This window comes from Trichechus manatus, unplaced genomic scaffold (genome assembly GCF_000243295.1).
Source record: "Trichechus manatus latirostris isolate Lorelei unplaced genomic scaffold, TriManLat1.0 scaffold00031, whole genome shotgun sequence".
Classification (NCBI taxonomy): domain Eukaryota; kingdom Metazoa; phylum Chordata; class Mammalia; order Sirenia; family Trichechidae; genus Trichechus; species Trichechus manatus.
In genome coordinates this window covers 14,700,271-14,723,872 of record NW_004443967.1, presented here as the reverse complement: position 1 = coordinate 14,723,872, position 23,602 = coordinate 14,700,271, and the positions used below count along the sequence as shown (strand labels likewise).

The 23,602-nt window shown below is 44.3% G+C and overlaps 2 protein-coding genes across 5 annotated transcripts in view; one reads left to right on the top strand and one right to left on the bottom strand.

Moving 5' to 3' along the window:
• The window catches only part of CTBP2 (C-terminal binding protein 2), a 119,535-nt gene extending 111,706 nt beyond the window's left edge, over nt 1-7,829 (top strand). Inside the window, exons 6-10 of one of the 2 annotated variants that reach the window (XM_004374927.3) lie at nt 2,896-3,110; nt 3,540-3,670; nt 4,203-4,330; nt 4,800-4,917; nt 6,451-7,829. In XM_004374927.3, coding sequence (XP_004374984.1) covers nt 2,896-3,110; nt 3,540-3,670; nt 4,203-4,330; nt 4,800-4,917; nt 6,451-6,631 — 773 coding nt within the window. In that variant the 3' untranslated portion in view covers nt 6,632-7,829. The remainder of the gene's footprint in view (nt 1-2,895; nt 3,111-3,539; nt 3,671-4,202; nt 4,331-4,799; nt 4,918-6,450) is intronic. The other variant, XM_004374926.3, reaches the window with a different exon arrangement.
• The window catches only part of ZRANB1 (zinc finger RANBP2-type containing 1), a 41,894-nt gene continuing 25,963 nt past the window's right edge, over nt 7,672-23,602 (bottom strand). For 2 of the 3 annotated variants that reach the window (XM_004374925.2, XM_023730051.1), the window contains exons 4-10: nt 23,143-23,296; nt 21,679-21,750; nt 20,955-21,153; nt 14,311-14,431; nt 12,862-12,991; nt 12,468-12,697; nt 7,672-11,356 (exon numbers count right to left, since the gene is read on the bottom strand). In XM_004374925.2, coding sequence (XP_004374982.1) covers nt 11,138-11,356; nt 12,468-12,697; nt 12,862-12,991; nt 14,311-14,431; nt 20,955-21,153; nt 21,679-21,750; nt 23,143-23,296 — 1,125 coding nt within the window. In that variant the 3' untranslated portion in view covers nt 7,672-11,137. The remainder of the gene's footprint in view (nt 11,357-12,467; nt 12,698-12,861; nt 12,992-14,310; nt 14,432-20,954; nt 21,154-21,678; nt 21,751-23,142; nt 23,297-23,602) is intronic. The other variant, XM_023730050.1, reaches the window with a different exon arrangement.

Genomic DNA, 23,602 nt, shown 5'->3' with positions numbered 1-23,602 from the left:
ATCTCTGCCTCCTGATGGGGACACTGGGGACAGGGCGATACGCTGGCACCGTCCGGGCTCGAGGAGGGCATGCGAAGCACCCCGGGGGAGTCGTAAGCCCTGGGGCTGGCTTCCAGAAATCCCCCCGAGCTGACCCTCAGCCTTCCTTGTTAGCTGCTATCGAGTTGGCTGTGACTCGGCGACCCCGTGTATGACGCCATCCTCAACAGTTGTCGGTCTGCTCGAGCCCACGGTTGAGTTGACTGTTGCAGCCACTGTGTGTTTTGAGTGCTTCCAGTGGCACAGCCCACTGACAGGCAGGTGGAGGCCTCAGCCTTCAGCTCCTCGGTGTTGCCAGACAAATGAGAGACAGGACTCATGCTTGGGGAGGGCCACCCTGCTGCCTCAGCCTGCGTCCCTGCTCAGGAGACCTGGGCGCCAGCTTGACCGAGGTAGGAAGAGGTGGGTTTTGTCAGGAGCGCACATGTTCCTGGCCCCCACTGTGTTGCAGGCATCTGCCTCTAAGTGCTCAGGTGCCTGGGCTCCCTGCTTACGCCTTGGGAAACTATTCTTTTTAAACTACAGGTAGTCCCCGAGTTACGACGGGGTTCCATTCTGATGTCTCTGACGAAGGTCAAATATTTTGTTTTTTTTTTTGAAGTCTTCATTATTATTGCCTTTTATTATTGGTGGAGCCCTGGTGGCTTAGTGGTTGAGTGTGGCTGTTAACCAAAAGGTTAGCAGTTCGAATCCACCAGCTACTCCTTGGAAACCCTATGGGGGCTGTGTCCTGTAGGGTCGTTGTGAGTCTGAATCGACTCGTCAACAGTGGGTTTGGTTTGGTTTTTTTTTTTTTATCGATATCTTTATAAATCCATTCTTTGTCTTTGGGGGTTGGCATGAGAATAACAACATCAGCAAATTACATGCTGCAACATTGTATGTAATACATGTTACTAAGGGTAAGATGTACAAAAAACGAAACAAGGGCTGTCATAAATGCGGTTCATCGTAACTCAGATACGTCGTAAGCCAGGGACCAGCTGTACTTCCGGTTTTCTTACATGGGCACTACAACTCGTCTTTGTAGAAGTGCAGATGTGGTGTTTAATGGCCGCAGCGCCCTCTAGCTGTCACAGGACGTTCTTCCTAGACTTGTCATCCCACTTTCCTGACCCTTCTGGCATATTCAGGCCAGTCCTCCTGGTTCCCACGTGCCCTCACTGTCTGTTACGTCACGGTGCCTTTTCAGATTTCTCTGTAGCCTTCCAGTACTGCAGCTGGGAGACAAGGGGCGCTGGCTGCTGCTGCCCTCGCCCTGTTAGGGACCAGAATCGGCCATTGTCCTAAAGGCTCCCCTGCAGCGTCAGCGGGGTGGCCTGGGCGGGAAGTCCCAAGCTTCGCCTCATCCAGGGCTGGTGCTGGGGACCAAATGAGGGCAGCCTCGAGGTGGGGACCGTGCACAAACGTCAGAAGGGGGAGCCTGTAAGAGGCCAGGACAGTTGGGTCATCCTGCCAAGGACTGGCTGTTAGTTAAGTCAGTAATGGGATGAAGTCATTGGGGGTCCATAAGTTTGCTAGGAAGCCTGATGGTTCAAGTAGAAGCCAGTGAAAAGACCAGGATTTGTGAATTTGAGAAAAAACCTCTGAGGCCGACCGCCCAGCCACAGGCAGCAGTGTGTTGTCCCTGAGCCTCGGCTTGGCGTTCCGGCCCTGGAGCTGCTCTCGGGAAGGCTGTGTTCTCACATTGAAGCTGCCGAGAGAGGCTGAGGATGTTCACAACGTGGCCATGCGGTGGGGTCCTTAACCCTGTGTTTCCCCAGCGTTGTTTCACAAGCCCCGCCTGCCTCTCTGGTCCCCCGTGGGAGGTACAGAGACTAGTTCCTCATTAACTGCATCCAAGCAGTGACAGTGAGGAGGGATGACATGCTGGATGGTGACCACTGATTGCCCTGCAGCTGTCCCCCTTGATCACAACGACCTTATTAAACCTTAGCTTCCACGCCGTGGTGGCTGTCTGGGTCATGCCCAGTTAGGTAGCTGTTGGGCAGAAGGGGAGAGAACCCACCTTCCTGGGAACACGCGTCTTCTCCCCTTCCTCCCTCGCTGCACTTTTCAACAGCGGTTTTATCCTGAGTCCTTCCCAGTGTGGCCCAGGCTGTGTCACTCGAACCGTTTTGTTTTCAAGCTCTGGGAAGCACAAGGCCAGGGCAGAGTGGGTTTAGGCAGGGGATGCCATGGAGGGGTCTGGAAGCTTCGTATCTGGTCTCATGGTGCCCATTTTTAACTCACGCACGCTGGCGAGGGGCAGGAGACCCATAGTGGGTTGGGGCTCATCCCACACCCAAGCATTGGCCACAAAAGCGAGCACCACTGCCGCTCCCCGAGAGCAGTTCCCACGCGGTCAGTGTGTGCTCTGGCCGGCCTGAGGCAGGCAGTTTTGATCCTTTCACCACAAACAAACGCAGCGGTAACGAGGCAGGATACTTTCCCCTTTCAGATACTGAGAGTGGTAAAGCAGTGAGGTTCATACTTCAAAATCCTGCTGTGCAAATCAAGTCGGGGGGGTGGGGGGAATAATCCTCACGGGAGGGTACTGGTGTGATTGTTGAAGCGGAGGACATGGGTTCATTCGAACGTCTTCCTAATTTTGTGCATGACCGAAAATGTCCACAATGAATGAAGTTTACAAACAAATCACAACCGGCCTGTCACGTCCAATACAGGACAGAGCACCTGTGGCCCCTCACCCGGAACACTGGTCCCCACTTCAACCCTGGTCACCTCTGGTGGCAGTGCCGGCCTCCAGCGTCACTAACCTTTGGCCAACAGGCTCGAGGTCACAGAGCGGGCGGTGGGGCTCTGAGCAGGCAGGAGGGGCGTGGACTCTCACCCGGACCCTCTGTCTCCGCACAGGTCGCACGGGGCAGGCGGTCGCTGTTCGAGCCAAGGCCTTCGGATTCAGCGTCATATTTTATGACCCCTACTTGCAGGATGGGATCGAGCGGTCCCTGGGCGTACAGAGGATCTACACCCTGCAGGACTTGCTGTACCAGAGCGACTGCGTGTCCCTCCACTGTAACCTCAACGAGCATAACCACCACCTCATCAATGACTTTACTATCAAGCAGGTAATTTGAATGCAGCTGCGCTCAGGCCCTGGAAGGTTCTAGTGAAAACTGACAGCACCACTGTGGGTGCAGGCGGGGATGGGCAGTGGTTTGTGGACACACCCGTGAGCCTGGAACAACCACGTCCCCCGAGACAAAGAGGGCGGGCCAGGTGAGGCCTTGCGCCACAGAACGAGCCGTGCGAAGCGGGCAGCCAGCCAGGCCTGGCCTCCAAGAAGTTGGCCACAAGGCAGGTGAAGGTCACAGTCCCCAACCTTCCCACCTGGTGTCCATCTCCCAGGATGGGCAGACTTCACCCCTGCCCTCCAACTGCTGCACACACATAAGCAAGCTGCACTCCTGGCCTGTGGCTTTCTTGGTGAAGCCTCGGTACAAAAGCCTGCTGATGAAGCGGTCATCCCTTTAACCGGCTTTTCTTTCTCCCTCTAGATGAGGCAAGGTGCGTTCCTCGTGAACGCAGCCCGCGGCGGGCTGGTAGACGAGAAAGCCTTAGCCCAGGCCCTCAAGGAAGGAAGAATACGAGGGGCAGCCCTGGACGTGCACGAGTCAGAGCCTTTCAGGTGGGTGTGCTGGGACTGCGAGGGGTTTGCAGCTCTAGCCTCCAGTCTAGACGGGAGCCTGCAGGGCCAAGTCCACACCCAACCATAGACTTTGAACTTGGGGCGCATTCCCAGACACCCTGGTGCTGGGTGGGCAGCTCCGCAGGCGCAGTGTACAAGCTCAGCTCTTCTGAGTACTGTGCTGGAATCTCACTCCTTATAGAAGGGCCAGAAGGTCCCTCAAGTCAACCAGCCAGGGAAGGCGGCGAAACGGTGGTGTGTCTTTGGTCTCTGTAGACATGCTTCACCTCTGCCCTGGAATGTTGATTCATCTTGGGCAGAGGCAGGCCTTCGATAGTCCACCGACGACCTCTGACACCGTTTTTAGGAGTTAGGATGAGTATGTGCTGAAACTCCCAAGCCCTATAAAACATGGAAAACGGCCCTCCCTCCATGGGCACCTGTGCAGCCAGTGTTCCCCGAGGAGTAGGGTGGCGGTGTGGTGTGCATTCCATGCTGCAGCTCATGGGCCTCTCGTTTTTGCATTCCCTAGCTTCGCTCAAGGCCCGCTGAAAGACGCACCAAATCTCATCTGCACGCCGCACACGGCCTGGTATAGCGAACAAGCCTCGCTAGAAATGAGGGAGGCGGCTGCCACCGAGATCCGCCGAGCGATCACAGGTGAGCCCCCACAGGGCCCAGGGTTTGTGGGGAGCCGCCTCTGCTCACACAACACGACGGGTTCACGCACGAAGGTGGTTCCAGGGGGCTCACCACAGGGTGGACTTAGTTTGTAGGGGTCACCAAGTCAGTTCAGTTCTGTGTGAGCTGGGCTGTTTGTGTAAGCTCTGAACTAATTTCAGGGAGGAAAGCAATTCCCTCTCATACTAGCGAGTGTTAAGCATTGCCAGCTCTGGAGGGTGGCCACCCAGAGGGAGGCAGGAGGGCAGCTCCTTGTGGTTCTGGCTGGAGACCGGCATTGAGGATCTCAGGTAGCTGGGCACTTGGACATTTCGTTTGGCCCCTTCAATGTACACAGATTCGGAAGTTTTAATACCAGTCTTCTCTATCAGTACACACGTTTTAGGTAATAATATTTAAGTCATTCTGACCCTTAAAAAAATGCCTGACTTCAATGATCCCACTGCAGGTCGCATCCCAGAAAGCCTAAGAAACTGTGTGAACAAGGAATTCTTTGTCACAACAGCTCCTTGGTCAGTAATAGATCAGCAAGCAATTCATCCAGAGCTCAATGGTGCCACATACAGGTGAGAAGAGGAACTGAATTTGTCTGCTAGTGTCCCTCCCTTGAGGGAACTTTTATCTACTTGTCTCTAAAGAAAAATTGGTCCTCTCGGGTCTTCCAATGTCCAGTATCCATGGAACAGCCAAAAATGTCCCCAGACATTGCCAAACGTCCCCTGTTGAGAGCCACTGCTCTAACCATCGAGAAGAAAGGTGTATGGGGATGATGGTGTGGGGGAGGGAGGGGTTGAGTATATTTTGTGTAATAACCACCCCACCCCCACCCCCGGCAAAAAAAAAACCACCACCCACTGCTGTTGAGTCAAAAAGTGGCCCTACTGGGCAGAGCACAACTGCCCCCTAGGGTTTCCCAGGCTGTAAGTCTTTACGGAAGCAAACTGCTACATCTTTCTCCCGTGGAGCGGCCGGTAGGGTTCGAACTGTTGACCTTTCAGTTAGTAGCCGAGCAGTTTTAACCACTGCCCCACCGTAGAACCCCTGAATGAAAGCTCTGACTCCGAGGAAGCTATGCGGTTTCCTCCCAGGTCACATGGCTTCATTCCTATTTCTGCTTGGCGTGGTTTATGAAAGCCCCACTCTGTCATTGCTTGAGCTCATCACTGCACCAGGCTCCCCTGCCCCCACCCTTTAAGGACTACCCTGGCACCGGGGCCGGATGACCCAGTCAGCAGGGTATGCGTGGGCTTACTTGTGTTTTCTCACTCATCTGTAGTGCACTATTTCACGTGAGTGAGCTGTCCCTGCTTGGCACCCTGAGACATGCTCAGTGGGTTCATTCAGAGCCATCAGAGTCCTCCTGGGCAGTCCTTGGGATTTCTGACCAGCCTAAGGTTGTGACTGGAGGGGGCAGGGGAGGAGCCTCTGTTCCCTGTTCCTCAATTATAAAGGGTTTGATGGCTCTGAGAGAAGGAATCCGATCATTCTAAAGCATCTGCCAGAAATAAGCTCCACTTGTGCCTAAGAAACGTCATGTCCTGGCGGTGGCTAACACGACGTGTCGTCTTCCACGCGGCACCTCGCCCTGGGGTGTGCCTGGAGTATGAAGCTTGCCCACGTGGAAGCATGACGTTTGAATGGCACCCCTCAGGTAGCCCCAGAGAGGGACTGGGTGGACAGCTGCAATCTGCACATCTGCAGGCCCTGGGGCACAGGAATAAGCTCCTTGGAAGCCATGCCTGTTACTACAGAATACTTCCTGCCTTCTGTTGAGTATAAGCAGTAAACACTTGGTTTTGTACAAAATGTAGTTTCCAAGCCGTCAGTCCAGCATCCATCAACATTCACAGTTGGTCTAGGTCACTTACCTTCCTGTTTGGTTTGCTCTAACTACAACCTACAATGTGAGTGGCCCAGTATTGTGCTTGAACATAGTCCCGGTTTTTTTTTTTTTTTTTTTTAGTTTTTTTTTAAGGATTATAGGTACCAGCATTTCATTTCAAAGTCTAGAGTTTGCCCCGCTCTGGGGGTAGAAAGGGTAACAAATGAGATCCCGTAAACACTAGCTTGACCACCCTGTTTTTTTTTGTGCTCAGCAGATACCCACCGGGCATCGTGGGCGTGGCCCCGGGAGGACTTCCTGCAGCCATGGAAGGCATCATCCCCGGAGGCATCCCCGTCACTCACAACCTCCCCACAGTGGCACACCCTTCCCAAGCCCCTTCTCCCAACCAGCCCACAAAACATGGGGACAATCGAGAGCACCCCAACGAGCAATAGCATAGGATGTCAGAAGGTAATCGTTCAGATAAACCTGGGACCAAGAGACAGTGAACAGAGGAGAACTCCGAGAAAAAGGATTGGACAGTCTTCTTAACTGACTCTGGACACTATGCATCATTGCGGTTGCAGTGTTAAAACTAAAAATGAGCTAGAACGAGACTGGGAAACCCGAAGGTGCCGTGCTACGGAAGGAAGCGCCGAAAGACTAGGGCGTGATCATTAACGACCCACTCCTGTTGTTGTGTGTTAAGTTTCTCATCTGTGCATCAAATCACCAAGAATAAATAGATCTTTTTCCTTTCTCAGTCCCTTGGGCACAGCAGGTCCAGAGCACCTTGCTCTCGATTGTTGCATCAAGAGTTCCAAACGTGAAAATAAAAAATGTAAAGAGGAAATCCCCACCCGACGACTCTAGTCCCTTCGGTCCACGGGGGCTGGTTACCTCTTGCTAATAGGAAGATTAAATTACAACAAAGCGGGGAGAAAACCGTTTGCCTGTCAGACAACTGCCGGCAGAGGATTGAAGACAGTACAGGTGCCTGTCCAGAGACGTGTTCCTCACAGCTGAACTGTGTACTGAGCGGGCGAGTTGGCTGTAAGTTCAGTAATACCCTCTGATGATGCAAAAAAAAAAAAAAAAGAGTGTTAAGTTTCACAAGCTGTTTGTACTCAGATATATTTTCTCAGTTTCAGATCCTCAGCTATTTTATTGAGTGAAAGTCTTGAACTGAAAGGGTTCAAGAAGAATAATGTTGCATTTCCTTATGTCTCAGGAAACACTTTTTATGGTAACTTGTCAGATTGTCTATAAACAAACCCACTTTTTTAGACATTGATAAAGTCTTCTTTTCTTCACGTGATATTTTATACAAGAACACTTCAGATGTGTTATTAGATGTGACTGATTTTAACAAATCCTGTTAGATTTGTATCAACTAGTTACATGTTATATTCATAGTCTTTTGTGAATCATCACCTTTTTGTTTAAAAAGATGGCCTAGTTTGAGCCTTTGTATAGGTACATTCCTGTTTTTGTGACAAAAAAAAAAAAAAAACTTTAAAACTGTCCCAAACAGAAAAATGGCGATCAGAACTCTGTTTTGTTTTCGTGTGCGTTCCCGTTACTGTACTTGTTTATTGTAAAGGTGGACATTTAGCGTTCAGTGCAGTTTTCAATAAAAAGTAATAAAAATTTCTGTTAAGTTTTGAAATTCAAGCACATCTCCCCAATGTAAAAGTTCTCTGAGATGTTAAAAGGCAACTGAATTTTCAGTTGGCCAACTTCCAACTTTTGTTACTTAACATATTAACAAGAACTTGCTTTCTATCTGCCTATTCTATAACCAGACTCAGTACTGACAATTACCTCATATGATCAAGTTTAAATCAAAACCTTATATATAAGTCCTTCTTTACCAAATCATGCCATCCTTAAGATGAAATACTGGGTTATAACTAAATCAATTCAAGAAACAAAGTTGGTCAAGTTTCAGAGTTTTGATTTTAATTTACCCAAAAGCAAAATTACCTGCTCAAGCATTAATGAATGAAAGGGGGGGGGGTGAATCTCAAACTTGGGGGAAGGGGGGTAACCTAATAATTGTATTTACAAAGAAGTGTTCAAAAATAATTAACATCAGCCATTTCCATAGATTTAAAAACTTCAGTATTAATTAACCAACCTTTCTAACTAGTGGTGGCTACAAGTGTCAATTACATCCAATAATTCCAGGTACCAAACTCCCCTTCAGCCCTTAAAGAAAAACAAAGCACACACACAAAACAGCCTCTTAAAGTGTCAACCTCTGACTGACCTTGTCTCCGCTCATTTTAAGGTGCTCCCACCATCCCAACTCTGCCATGAAAGATTCTATAAAAACCACTCCACAGGGAGATAGCGCTCATAGTTACTGACCCAGGGGGCAGAAGGACAGTTCAAACATTCTCTTCATAGCAAACACTTAAATGGACGGTGAGGGAATGAAAATGTCTGCGAGAAGGAGAAGCCAACCGTACATGAGCAGCAGTGCTGTCCTCACATCAAGCAAGGCTGGCACAGACGCGCCTGGGAGTCAAAACCACAATCCATGCACCCATGGTGCGCCTGGGTTTTGTTTAATTACGCCTGGTGGCCCAGACAGTCCTTTGGGAATGATTCAGTGTAGACACTGACCTCCCCACCCCCCAGGAAGAAGAGGTCAGAACACAAAACATCACACTAATCTCCCCAGACAGGGAGCCCGCGGGGCTAAATCTATCAGACAGTGTACTAGCAGGAGTCAGCCAAAAGATGTTCGCACCTGTCACCTAACCACATAAGCTCATCTTGGGACAAAAATTATGGCTGTTTAATAATTCAAGAGCTTAACATAGCATTGATTCATCCAAAAATTTGGCTTTTAACAGCCAGTCTGCTCTGAATACCATTTGAAACCCATCCTTGTTGATGGGAGTCTGGAACCTAGGAAATGAAGTCATCTGTAATCCTTTCCCACAGGGAAGAATATGGTACCTGTCAAACTAGATGTGCTCAGGGTCACTGGTCATAAATAAATAAATAAATAAAGTAGTGAGGCAACTCAAGGGAAAGGCCACTCACCAGGCCACTTTTTGGACAGCGACAGCTGCCATGTGGACGGCAGTGACAAGATACTTTTCCCTCATAACACTGCTCTTTGGACTCCTCAATTGAGAGGGCAGTTTATGCTTAACAGGCTGACTGCCCATTAGGGAATTATTCCTACATGGAGAAAAATCACTACAGATGCTATACTAAGCAGAACAGTAGTCTCCTAAAAACTTACTTGCTTAGTATTGACCAAAATGAAAGCAGACGATAGTCAATTTGTAAGAAACACCTGGAACTGTACCATCGGCCATTACTAAAACATGCCAAAGTTCATTTATATGGAATCATACTGCAAATAATTTTTTTCTTCCAAGTTTTAGCATGCAGCAAAACAATCCTTTGATTCTGGGAACACCTTTCACTGAGCGTTCAGAGAGGGGAGAAAGAACTAAAGACATCATGGACATTTTTCTGTTTTTAGTATTCCAGCATTAAATGAAGTGCACATTTCAATACCATCTCAACAGAATTTAGAAGAAAGCAAGAAGCAAATATTAAAAGGTTTTCACAGCCTTTTCATCAAAGGGGAGAAAAAATACATATATAATGCCATATATATTATATATAAATGGCGTCTTTCCAAATTTCTTGCCACATCAAGTCTACAAAGAACTTCTCGGGACACAGTCTTTTTGTGTTCCTGAGATGACAGGTTTGAAATTTTTACCCAGTATTGAATGTGTACCTGATGTGGTCAAATAGTATTTTTTTACAAAGTTTTCTAAGATTGTAATTTTGGCCTTAAGAACAGCCACAAATAACCAACATGCAAAAGTTCTCAGAGTACACACTGAGAAATTCATTATACAATGCATTTAAACCATCCTACTGCATTTTTTAAATCTTTTATTCTGTACTGAACTGGTATTCCCACCGGCCTAAACAAAGGCACACCCTTCTTCTAACAGGATTTGTTGAGAGCAGAGTTGCTAAAAGAAGAATCTGAAGACCCTCTGCGATGGCAATTTGGGATCGTAACATTTTCAATAAAGTCCGAGTGAGCAAATTTCACACAGTTCGTTTAGTTCCAAGTGGGCCTACTCCCCAACTACTTCCCTCAGCTGCATCCAGGGAATGACTATTTCCAAACAGACGGCTGCCAGAAGTCTGGAGTAAACACCCCCATTTTAGGTCACTCTTCCAAACAAATACCTAAATACTGAAAAGGGGCATATCAGAAAACTTAAAAAGATGAAATAGTAATATAAAAAAAAAAAAAGTTTCAAATCAAGGGAACAATGACTATAGGAAGGTCACTCAATAAAAAATTCTTAGCTTTTCTTGCAGTTTGTTCCTTAAAGATCTGATTTTATTTTATCGGGCACAACAGGAACTAAATTAATAAAATAAAATCTTCTTAATTTTTATGTTTTACTGTGGATAATCTGCACAAAAAATTTTCAAATCTCTAACGAGCTCTAGTGGTACTCAGTATGTAAAATGGATCTTTAAGTTAAAGTTGAATGCCAAGTTCTACTGAAAAGAATCTCTCAAAGGAACAAAGAGTCATCTACCATGTGCTTTTGTAAGTGCCCATGCTGGAAAAAAATCTCAATAATATGGAGATGCTGGTACAACTTTCCCTATTACACAATTTCTTACACAACCACATGCGTTACGTTTATAGACAGATTTACAATTTGAAAGGAGGCAAAAAAGTTCTGTCTTAATAAAATTAGTTTTTTACAAACTGTAGTCCAACATTCTCTGTCTCCTCCCACACCCGGCAGATGCACTACCCCGCTGGGTGTGGGTCGGGAAACCGCTTCCCAGCAGATCCCGCCAGACTGGGTTCATGCCACTCCATAACACTGCTTGGAGCACCACACTAACTCCAGGCCGTCACAGAGCCGATGCCTTCCGCTCCGATTTCTTCACTCATCTTCATCATCTTCGTCTTCCTCCCCATCAGACAGGGATGTGCAAGGCCGGATCTGTCGGTAGCGGTCGAGCCATTTCTCTACCATCTGTGTGACCAGGGGGTGATTTCGCCGACGTGAGCTCCTCTGCATTGCAACGAGAACCCCGCCCTCGGTCACACAGCAGTCCAGCCACTCCTTCAGCAGCTTCTCTCGCTGCTCCTCGGTACCTAGCTTTTAGGGCAGGGCACAGAACAAGAGGGAAGAAGACTTAGCAGCCTGATAGGATGACAACTAATGAAAAGGTCGAAGCCACAATTCCCACGTCTGTGGAAACTGCCTGACACAGCTTCACCCTCTTGTCAACTTGATGAAAAATCGGTTTGATGACTGTTATGGTTGAATAAAAAAAGACATCAAAGGGAAGCTATCGGAACAAGCTAGACAGGAAGGGAACTTAATATGGCAAATCTGAGAAACCGATCCCAGCAAAGAGTGAGCCAGAAAGAATCTCAACTGCAGACAGATGACAAGGTGAGTACTCTGTGGATCATTTTTTTCTCTTAATGTCAAGGTTATAGAAGTTTTATAATTACTACTATATTAAAGACCAATCACTTTATACAAACATGGGTTTTCTAAGAGCATTGTTTCGCAGACGCTCACCACCTCCCTGCCTGGTCTGTACCAGCCCTCACCCCCCCGTGTCTGCCACAGCTTCTTACCTGTTGCTCCTGCCACTGCCCAGGGATCTAGTCTAAAATTAAGCAGCCTGTGTTTCAGAGCACAACTGGCTAGTGGCTTTCCAGCTCACCACCCAGAGTAAATGCCAAAGCTGGCAACGGCCTTCAAAGCACTCTTTGCCACCTCTGACCTTGTGACCTTCCCTTCGCCGTGCCCACCCCCATAAGCCACCCTGGCCTGCAGCTCCTTTGCACTTGCTGTTCTCTCTTTCCAAGATTCTGCAAAACTCACTTCTCTTTCAGGTCTTCTTGATTCTCAAGTCACCGCCTCAGTGAAGCCCTCCCCAAGGACCTTCTTTAAACCACAAACCCCACGACTACCCTCATCCCTTCCCTACGCCCCAGACCTTTCTGTTTCCCCTTAGCACTCGCCGCCCCAAAGGCAGAGCCAGGGATTTGGGCTCTAGTCCACTGCTCCATTCCCTACCCACAGCACAAGCTACTGTAGTTCTGAAAAGGTAAGAAGCCTGTCTGACCATATTTACAGAAAGTGGCAATTACCACTACCAAATCCAAACATTTAACTGGTAGTGCAGTTAATACCACACCTGACAGGCACAGCCTTACTACTAGAAGTAGTTGTGGAAAAACAGGCTTCTTACCTCCTGAGCAGAAAGGAAGTGCACGTGGAGCAGCTTCCTCTCACTGTCAACCAGAGGCAGAAATGTGATGGTGACATCGTCATCTGTATTCAGGTTAGCACCAGCACCTCGGTTGCCATAGCCGTCATTCTCCATGGCAACCAAAGCAGAGAAGTGGCCCCTCGTGTAGCCCAGAGCAATCGGACTTTTCCAGCAAAAACTCTGTTCCCACAAGAGAGGCAAATAAACACCTGAAAACGGGAAGGAAGAGCACAACAGCTGTGAGAGCAGGCTGCCCTCGCCACACCGACATCCCACCCTGGGGTCCTCCCTTACAGTTGGCTCCTCAGGATGTGGCTGCACACCACATCAGAACAGTAAACAAGGGCCCTCAAACACTCACACAATGGCTTACCTTGAAAACGGGTATATCCTAAGGTTTCACCCCGGAAACTCTTATAATATTTTACTCCATAAACTATAATTGGTCGTCTAAGAATATGTGCAAGTACAAAAATGTGTGTCTGTTCCAAACTTGCTCCAGGCTGTACAGAACACAAGAAAAAAAGCAATTTAACTTTAAAATAATTATTACCATCCTTGGAAAAATGATGTGTGAAAAACAATACCATCTCTGAGTACACTATCTTAAGAAAAAAGTATCAACTTAAAGGAAGCACTTGACTCCTCAAACGGCAAAGTCCAATAAAACTGTAATAGAAATCTACAAAGTCTATATACAGGCATCCTTTACTACCCAGACTCAAGAAATAAACAGAATGGATAAATATTTTGAGATAGTTCCCCCCACCCCGCTTAATCTCACTATTCACTCTTCGATCTCAGGAACCAAAAAGCATACTTTTATCTAATCGCCTTCTGGTTAAATCATCTATGAAAGTTAGTACCGCCTACAACAAAGTTCTCTCAAAGTAAAAAGATGAGCTTTGTTGTTTCACACACGCTTAAACAGCAGTATCCCTTAACTCAATACTACAACTACAGTGACTGAGGGCATGTGTCTCAGGTGTGAAACAGCCACTGAACTCCACCCAGTGGCAGAAGGGACAGCTACAGGGCAAAGTTCAAGCCTCTACTTCCTTCTCAGGGTTCAAATAGAACTACGGTGCTTTCTGGAAAGACAAGGAGTGGCTGGTTGTCCATACATCTGAACTTTACAGTTTGGTATATTGAACACATTTCACAAACTAAAACTAGGATGAAATCAAAGTCTAAACGGGCCAATCTTACACGGTCCCGTGTTACAGGACGGCTTCATTTGAGAAATACGAGTTGTCAGCAACCCTCAGGAAAGTTCATTCCCAGGTTAATCAGCAGTCACTCCTGTCAACAGTAATTCGTTTGAGAGTAAGCAGACTGCACCTTCCCCGCTGCCTCTGCCACAACGGATGCCGCCTCCTCACGGGGAGCCTTCTGAAGAGCACCAGCACCAGCAGAAGAGTGCCTACTGGCTCAGTGATCCCTTATTTGCCCACTTCAGGAGCTAACCTGGAGGCAGGGTAAGACCACCTTCCTGAGAGGGCAGCATACATGAAGAAAACTCTGGAGACTATGTGTTTACCGTCATGACAAGATTATCTTCACTCTGACAGGATTTCCTTTCTTAACATCTGACACGAGAAACATCTGTGGTTTACTCTCCCTGTGCTGCAGAGTGAGGACTTGCTACGCTCACAGCTGACAAACAGCGGTCACAACTGGGACTCAAGTCATCTGATGGCAAGTCAAGTGCTCTCTGCCTTGTACCCCACTGCCTCCAACGTGGTCTGCTCATGGAAACAAGGGATTTAGACCATGAGGCTAACTTTTCTCACAGAAGCAACTTGCCCTGAAGCATTCTTACCTGACTAGCCAGAGAGAGTATGAATGCCCAGTCTTCTTGCCACTGTTCTTCCCTCAAGGAAAAATGTAAACCAAAGCTCTGAGAATACCAAGACTCCCAGTCTTTCCAGCGTGTGTAAAACCTAAAAAAGCAAAAGAGTAAAAAACAAGTCTTTTATAAACGGTACATTTAATGTACCAAGCATTTATTTAATAGTCTTTAAGCATTCATTGGAAAAGAATTTCATCAATTTTATCTGGCTTGCAATATTTTTTCAAATTAAAAATGCCTCCAATCTGCCAGCAGACATCTCTTAGCATATCCTCAGCCAGAATTTGGCTCACACCCCACTCAATTTTCATTCAAAGCTGCACACACTGGTGATGAAAACAGTTCATTTCCATTGTGTACTTAGTGGTTTACACACTCAAAAAGGACCCCTCAAAAAACAGTCATCTGAAATGGTGGATACAATCAAAGACACGCCATTTCACAATGAATCTCCAGTATGTCCCTAGGGATCACTGCACATAGGACAGGCGGGAAGTGCCCATGTGTTCGTAAGAATATCAAAAGCACTTCCCTGAGATATCTTTCCCATAAATAATACAATTTCACTGATGATCATCTAATAATTCAAACAAGCAAACCAAAAAAATATCACTACAACTACAAAAACGATTTATATCTAATACCCCTCTAAATACCTGAATCTAGTAATTTCTTTTTCTTTACATCAAGTATAAGGTTACCCAAAACCAGAAATAATTTTGCTCAGAATTGGGGTTCACTGTCTTACAAACCAAGCCAAGTCATGACCTCTGAAGTGAGGAGACACCTAGCCTATTGGTAAGACCACATTTCTCTAACTTACACTAGAAAAATGTTTCATATCCAGGTAACCGAGAATTTTTTTATCATGGTGCCAAATGTTTTCAAAACATGGATATACCTCTTTGAAATGTCTGAACATTTTAGCACACCAGTAACAGAATATATTGTTTTGAGAAGTTTCAGTGAGAAATCTCATTAGACATGGAAACTTGTTTACAAACTGAGGGATGCATGCAGTTATTAGTTACTGCCTAAAATCATTTTATGATGAGACAGCCAAGTTGGCCAGAAATTACAGGATGATCACACTCTCCTCAAGAAGACTACTGAATAAAGGAGTCCAATAAAATATACTTCTAAATAAACATGTTCAAATAATCACCCCACCAAACCAACACCTAAACTCTGAAGCTATCTGGCTCACTGAGAACAGACAAGCCAAATAAGCAAACCATATCTAGTAATAAAAAGGATTATACAGCATGAGCAAGTGGAATTTATCCCAAGAATACAAGCTTGGTTTAACATTCAAAAATCAACTCTATGTTCACGGACCGACGACTCAATATTGTCAAACTGACAATACTCCCTAAATTAATCAACAGACTCAATGTAATCCCTTATCAAAATCTCGGCCAGTCTTTTTGCAGAAACTGACATGCTGGATCCTGAAGTTTAAATGGAAATCCAAAGGGCCTAGAACAGCAAAAACGATCTTAAAAAAAGAACAAAACTGGAGATGAACACTTCCTAATTTCAAAACTTAGTACAAAGCCACACTCACAAAGACGGTGTGGTACTGCCACAAAGACAGACACACAAGGCCAATGAAACAGGACTTAGATCCAGATACAAACCTCTGACCTTTACAGTCAACTGACTTTTCACAAAGATGCCAAGGCAATTCAGTGGGAAAAGAAGTCTTTTCAACAAATGGTGCTGGGTCAGTTGGACATCTACATGCAGAAAGATGAATTTAAACCCTTAACTCACACCATTAACAAAAATCAGCAAAAACTGAATCACAGACCCTACATGATAATAATCTTAGAAAAAAACAAAGAAGTAAATCTTGGTGACCCTGGGCTAGGTAAAGATAGCACAAGCCATAAAAGAAAAGGAAAAAAAGAAAAAATATATAAATTGGAATTCATCCAAATTCAAAAGACACAGCTGATAAAACTTAAAAGACAAACCACAGACTGGAGGAAAGTATCTGCAAATCATATATCCAATGAGGGACTTGTATCCAAAACATATAAAGAACATCTACGAATCAATAATAAGACAACCCATTTAAAAAAATAATAATAATAATAATAAGACAACCCATTTAAAAACAGGCCAAAGATTTGAAAAGATACTCCACCAAAGAAGATATAGATGGCTAATAAGCACAAGAAACAATAAACAATATCATCCGTTATTAGGGAAATGCAAATCAAAACCACGAGAGATACTAATTCACACGTACCAAGAATGGCTATAATCAAAAAGACACTTTGAGCCAGAAATTCCGCTGTTAAGTATCTACCAAATAAAAACAAAAACCCATGTCCCCAGAGATACTTATACATGGATGTTCACACAGCATTGTAACAGACAAAAGGGAGAAACAGCCCCAATGTCTTTCAAGAGGGAGAGAGACACAAAATGTGGTATATAGCCATACAATGGAATATTATCTGACAATAAAAGGAGCAAAGTACTGATACATGCCACAGCACGGATGAGCCTGGAAAACATTATGCTAAGTGAAGGAAGCCAGTCACAAAATATCGCATATCGTATGATTCATTTATAAAAAATGTCCAGAAACGAGGAGCCCTGGGGGAGCAGTGGTTTAAAAGCTACGGCTACTAACCAAAAGGTCAGCAGTTCAAATCCACCAGCCCCTCCTTGGAAACCCTACGGGGCAGTTCTATTCTGTCCTACTGGGTCGCTATGAGTCGGAATCAACTTGACAGCAACAGGTTTGGTTTTTTTGTTTGGTCCAGAAAAGGCAAATCTACAGATACAGAAAGTAAACTAGTGGTTGCCAGAGGCTGGGGGTGAGAACTGGTTTCTCTTTGGGATGATGGAAATAAGATTCAATTGCGGTGATGGATGCACAGTTGTGTAGATTTACTAGTAATCACTGAACAAGTGAATTTCATGGTATGCAAATTACATTTCGAGAAAGCTGTTTAAAAAAATAGAAAAGACAAGAATTAACTGTAATTCAGGCATTTTAACCTTACCAGTTAATATTTTACTATAGTTAAACCTACCAGGGTGAGCAGAGACACTGTGTGCATGTATCTGGGGAGGGCAGATTAAAAAAAATATTGTTTGTTCTACTTCTAAACAGCATTTGTGGCAGCTTACGGTGAAAAATGTAACTATAATACAAAGCTACAGATACCTTTACCAAAATCATAATAATTAATTTTAAAATAACTGTCCTGAGGTTTGTTTTGTTTTTTCTCCTACTTGCGTTAATTACCCCCACTGGGCTCTCTGAGAAACTGGATTGGCATGTCGATTGACAGCAAGTAGAATACTCAGTCTTGAGGACTTCGGTCAGCTCAAATCACGAGTATCCAACAGAATAGCACAGTTACCAACACACAGAAATAGCCTATCCTGAAGTGTTGGGAGGAAAGGGTTTAAATAAAAGAAAGTTACTTTCTTGGTTCTTACTAGATATTCTACGTGACTTAAGAAAACGTCTCATCCCAACTCGTTTGTATTATGTGCAAAGCGCATCTTAGCAGGAAGCTGAGCACTATATGTTCGCTCCTCCCCTCCTAGTCTAGGATGGGACCCAGGACTGCTCACCCCTTCTCATTCTACCTGTCACAGTCATACTAAGCCCAGTACACAAACTTGTCACAACTCAACACAGGCAAAAGCTGAAGTGTTGTTACCCATTAGGGCTAACGTATTTAACCCACGTCACTGAAGCCTAACTCTACAGCAACAATGCTTTCTCTGTCCCCACCCCACTCCCAAGCTACTGTACGGACATCTCTGTTATCACTGCAACCAGTGTAGCTTTCTCTGCCTGACCTGGAAACACCAGGCAAAGAGTCACAGATGGCAGGGGTCAGGAGGTGGTGCCAAGGTACACTTGGTTTTGGGAAGCCTGACAATATGCCGGCTCTAGATCTTACTTCTGAAGCACCATCTAGACTCAGGTCCTCTACTTCTCAAAAATCTGCTGGAAGTGGTAAACAACCTTTACGGATCTTTCAGCCTAGTTCCCTCTCCCGCTAATGGCCACGCCCCCATCCAGGCCATTTACTCTCTCAAATTAACAGTTCTCTTTTTCTCCCTACCTCCATGCTAGACTTCTAGGATTTCAAATGACCCAAAACCACCAAAGAATTCCAGTCTTAATACAAAATTTAGTGACAACTCCAATCCAGATCACCCACCACCAGCTTTGAAGAACAGGCAGCATAAGTACCAAAACTATTATTACTAGCCACGAATGTCTTTTTTTTAAAACTCTGAATTAGACAAAAGAGACACCATCTGACGAAATTTACCACGCACTGTCAACACTGCCAGGATTTTATGCAGAGGAAAGACTGTTGGGCTGCCTTTTTAAAAGAGGACTCACAAAAGTGGTAGATCTACCACAGTCCAGATCTGGCCTTCAGTCTTCCAGTCTTGAGAAGCTGGACTTACCAACACTCAGAGAACAGATCAATCTTTCTGGGGCAGATGCATATTAACCACACTAACAGACCTGTAAACCACAAGGCCAAGAAACCACTATCACAGGAACTGAAGCACTCTCTCTCTGTGTGCAGGCAGGTCCACCTAGAACACAAAGCATCATCAGGATGTTCCCTGGTGAGCACAGTCAGATCAAGAGGCGTCAGATGGACTGAACGTTTAATGGCATCAGGCCTACCCAGCCTGAGGAACCCACCTCATAATAGGAACGGTCTTGCCCATACTGCCAGATCAATCCACAGTATCCACCTCCACTAAAAGCCACAAAGTACACAGGCTACGAAAGTCCACTGCTGGACAAAGACAGAATGACTAAACCATTCATTTGTAGTGACCTTCTTTAACCTGATGACACATCCAATCAGCTTACATCCAGGCCTGCCGAATGACTGTGTATGTTTACAGCACGATGCTTTGAACTTCCATTTAGCTCTCAAGTAATCCTACTGCTCTCATTGACAAATTTTAAGACAGCACTTTCATTCAGTAAGTACAGACTGAGTACTTACTACGTGCCAGGCTGTTGCACGCACTGGATCCTTCACAGTGAAACAAAATCCCTGTTCCCATGGAGTTTATAGTCTAATGGACTTCATGGAATCTCTTTAACTACTGACAACAAAATCCACAGGAAGTAAGTGCTCAAGAATGACGAAAAGATGCTAGGGTAATAAGCGTATTTGGAGTAGGGCCATTAGCATTACTGCGTAAACCTTCTGTTAGTTATAGGAGAAAATAATAACATTTTTATTCTGATGTAGGGAAAATCGTATGAACTTGAAAAGGAGTTCTGCTACTTACTAACTTTACCAATGGGCAGTTTAGTCTCTTTGAACTTCAATTTTCTCATTTATAAAATAACTAAATGAGATAATGTATGCACAGAACTAAGGAAATGCCGCAAGTCAAATAAATGTAAGGACTGCACTGTTGAATGTTATGGATTGAAATACGTGCTGTAAGCCCTAACCTCCATGGCCTGTCGTTATGCCATTGGGAATGCGCTGTCTTTGTTAACGACGTAGGATCAGTATAGGGTGTACCTTGAGTCCATCTCTTCTGACGTACAAAGGAGATTAAACTGCAAGCTAGCAAGCAGAGATGGGGGAGAGAAATGCCAAGCCCCATGACGATCGCCCAGGAGCAGAAGCTCAAAGAAACCAAGACCTTTCTCCAGAGCCAACAGAGAAAGCCTTCCCCTACAGCCAGTACCCTACAGTTGGACTTCTAGCCTCCTAAACTGTGAGAAAATAATTTTCTCTTTGTTAAAGCTATCCACTTGTGGTATTTTTGTTACAGCAGCACTAGATAATGAAGACAATTCATAAACATGGTCACAGTTTTCAGTGACTGATACCTCTGTGGGTGAATCTGCAGCTTCATGTCTGTCATATACTTGATTGGATTCTGGAATAAATAATTAAGTAGGGCTTTTTTTAGACAGCTGGAAAAATGTGATTATGGGCTGTATACTGGATAACTGAATCAATGCTGAATTTCTCAGGCGTAATATTGGGGATGTGGTTGGTAGGAGACTATCCTTGTTCTTCAAAGATGCACACTGAAATACTGAAGGGTAACGCACCACGATGCCTAAAATGACGCAAAGGGGAGTGTCTGGGCAGGCAGACAGGCACATACGGCAAAAGGTTAACAAGGGCGAAGCAAATGAAACAGGTGTTACAGCCAGTCGCACTGATTTTTTTTTTTTTTTTAAACTTTTCTGTGAGTTTGAAAATTTGCAAAATACAGAAATATGGTCTCTTAAAAGACTAACTCCTCAGGAAGAAAAAAAAACTCATCATACAATTTCAACATAATTGCTTAAAGCCAAGCAAAAATATGACCTCCTAACTACTTAAACATACGAACAAAGACCTTGCTGATATTTAAGGCTACTACAACTTTCAATATTTCCATTTTACAACTCAGCGAACAGGTATAAACACCGCTGAGACGTTCGTCAGTGTCTAATGCACAAAATCAAAGTTGTTTTCCCCCCAGCTTCCCTAGAGAACGTAACTGAGACGAGAAGTATTCCACCGCTAAGTAAGTGATCCAGCAAGTGCACTCCTGGACTTAAGTAGGAATGAATGCCAGCTCACCAATGTGAACAGTCGTGCAGGCTGTCATGAAGGGCTTTCCGAAGCACTGAGTCCTTGTCATAAATGCCCCAGGTAGCTTGGAGTACTGAGTCAAGTAAGCAGTCTCCTGCAGTCCGGTTCCAAAGTGCATACAATCTACTGTCCAAACGTGTAGCCAATTCCAAGGACCAGTTTATAATTGGAGATTCTTCTTCTAACTCTAAATGAGGAATTTAAATAACATGTTCATATTCCTTAATATTTAGCTGGGGGAAGAACCTACACTCCCTAAACATATATAGGTTTATATGTAATTTACTAATAAACACCCAAATAAATTCGACCAACAGAAATATAAACCTCTTGCGTGTGTAGTTGAAATATCTTGTGACTCTAGAATAACTTACTCAACTTTCAAATTCTTTACAATTTATTTTCTAAAAATGTTTAAAATAGAGATATACTCATTCTGAAATAGGAAGTAGATAGCGCCAAGGTTTAAAAACTTTGATAGCTACACCTTTGTTCACTCTATCACAGTTAAGAGTTCTTTACGAGCATTTTTTAAATCCACTTGACAACTACACAGTGCAATATGACAATGTTCTTAAAGACTTTTTTTCAAAATCTAAATTAATAATAAAGGAAGATGACCATATGCCACACTACTTCGAAACTTAAAAAACAAAGCAGTAAGCTAACTGATTAGATGCAAGGTAGATGACATGCTCAATTCCCTGCTTACCTTTCTGCACATCTCTATCAAGCACCTCATCAAATAATTTTTCTTGGACTGTTGGGGGCAAGTCTTCAATATCTACAACGAAAAAGCAGACTTGAAAGATCTTCCTATGCTTCATAACTGAATAAACCTGACATGAGCATTTAATAGTAACTTCCTCTAAAATAACTCCCTTCCAGCTGAAGACTGTCAGGTAGCTTGCCTTAAAAACTGTGCACATAAAACTTGCATGCACGTGTGTGTGACGTAGATGACTTCTCTGTATTGCATCATCTAAACTTTGATGTATCTAATAACATTCAGACCAATAATTACGCACAGATTTTTATTTGCTCTCTTCTCGCGCTCTCAAACTGTGTCCAGGCCTGTGATATGAAGACTTTAAAGTCCTCTTATAAAAGTTAATCCAACATTAATTCTGACACAGGGGTCTGTTTTTGTTGTCTTCCCCAAATTCTCTATGCTCCATTCAGTTTACTTAATAGAGTAACCTAGAGATAAGCAGCATTACCTTTAAAAATAAAATTTAGAAAAAAAAAGGAAATTTGAAATAAAAAATCTAATCATCACTTGGGGTAAGCATAAACATATATACAGAGAGAGAGAGAATTTCAAATGAAATTTGCTCCAATTTTAATTGGCTTAGCTATTATCTCCTTCCATTTGTAAATGCCCAAAAACATTCAGAACTCAGAAACTGTTTTCAAAACGTTTGATGTTTGCTGCATTTATTCAATGTCAAGTGGTAAAAAGAGTCCTGGAAGACATTTTCAAGTGAGTTGAATTGAAAAATGAAGTTGCTTCACAAATACAATAAAAATGAATTTAATGAGTGAAGAAAGGAATAATATTTTCAAGAGAATGCCAGTATCTGTCATTCAAATAATCTGACTCTGCCTATGTTCAAATTCTATCTCCTAACACCAGGTAACCAATCCAAACCAAACCCATTGCCATTAGGTCTACTCTGACTCATAGCGACCCTACAGGACAGGGTAGAACTGCCCCATAGGGTTTCCAAGAAGCGGCTGGAGGATTTGAACTGTTGACCTCTTGGTTAGCAGCCAAGCTCTTAACCATTCCGCCATCAGAGCTCCAGGTAACCAACAGCTACTTAATTTCAAAACAACAGAGGCATGAAAAGGAAAAGTAGACTGATATTATTCTAAAATAAAACCTAAGAGAAAAATTGATGTGTAAAACTGAGATTTTTTTAAATATCTGAGGCTCACAAAGAAAATCTGTTACTATCAGCTCCTGTCTTCCTTCCAAATAACTTAAAGCATTTGTTTATGAGTAGCCGTATACTGGTCGATTCCAGTGTAAATAGGATAGTTAAGTACTTTTAAGAAGCAAATACTGTAGCTGAGTTACCTGCTTTCTGACAAAACTACATTTGTCACCCATACATTAAAATACAACTGTAGTAAGGTACAAATTTCTTTTCACATTCAACTTTGAAGTTACCTGCTGGCAACGTAAACGTTACAAGGTCAGTTAGAAAATAGCAAGCAAAATCGCCCTTTCTCTGATGGAGCGAGGCAGCTATCTCCCGCCGGATTTGCTCTGTCAGCTCTGGACACACCATTGCTGGAATACACTTTGCTGCTTGTTGAGACACCTTAAATACAGAAAAGAAACTTTCTGCATCTCAGTCATCAGAAACAAAAGCAGAAAACAACAATACTTAAAAGGCAATTACCAAAATTTTTCAGTAATTCAAGTTTTGTTGTTGTTGTTTTAATCTAAAAATGTACTTGGTGTTACTGCAAAGTTACACTTCCCTTAGCAGTGGAAGGAGCAGCAGTACAACTTTTCAGGAAAACAGCCCTAAAAATGTTTTACCCTTTGACTCGGTAATTTTATCCCAGGGAAAGACTCAAAGATGCACATAAAGATTTACATAAAAGTGTGTTTTTCATAAAGT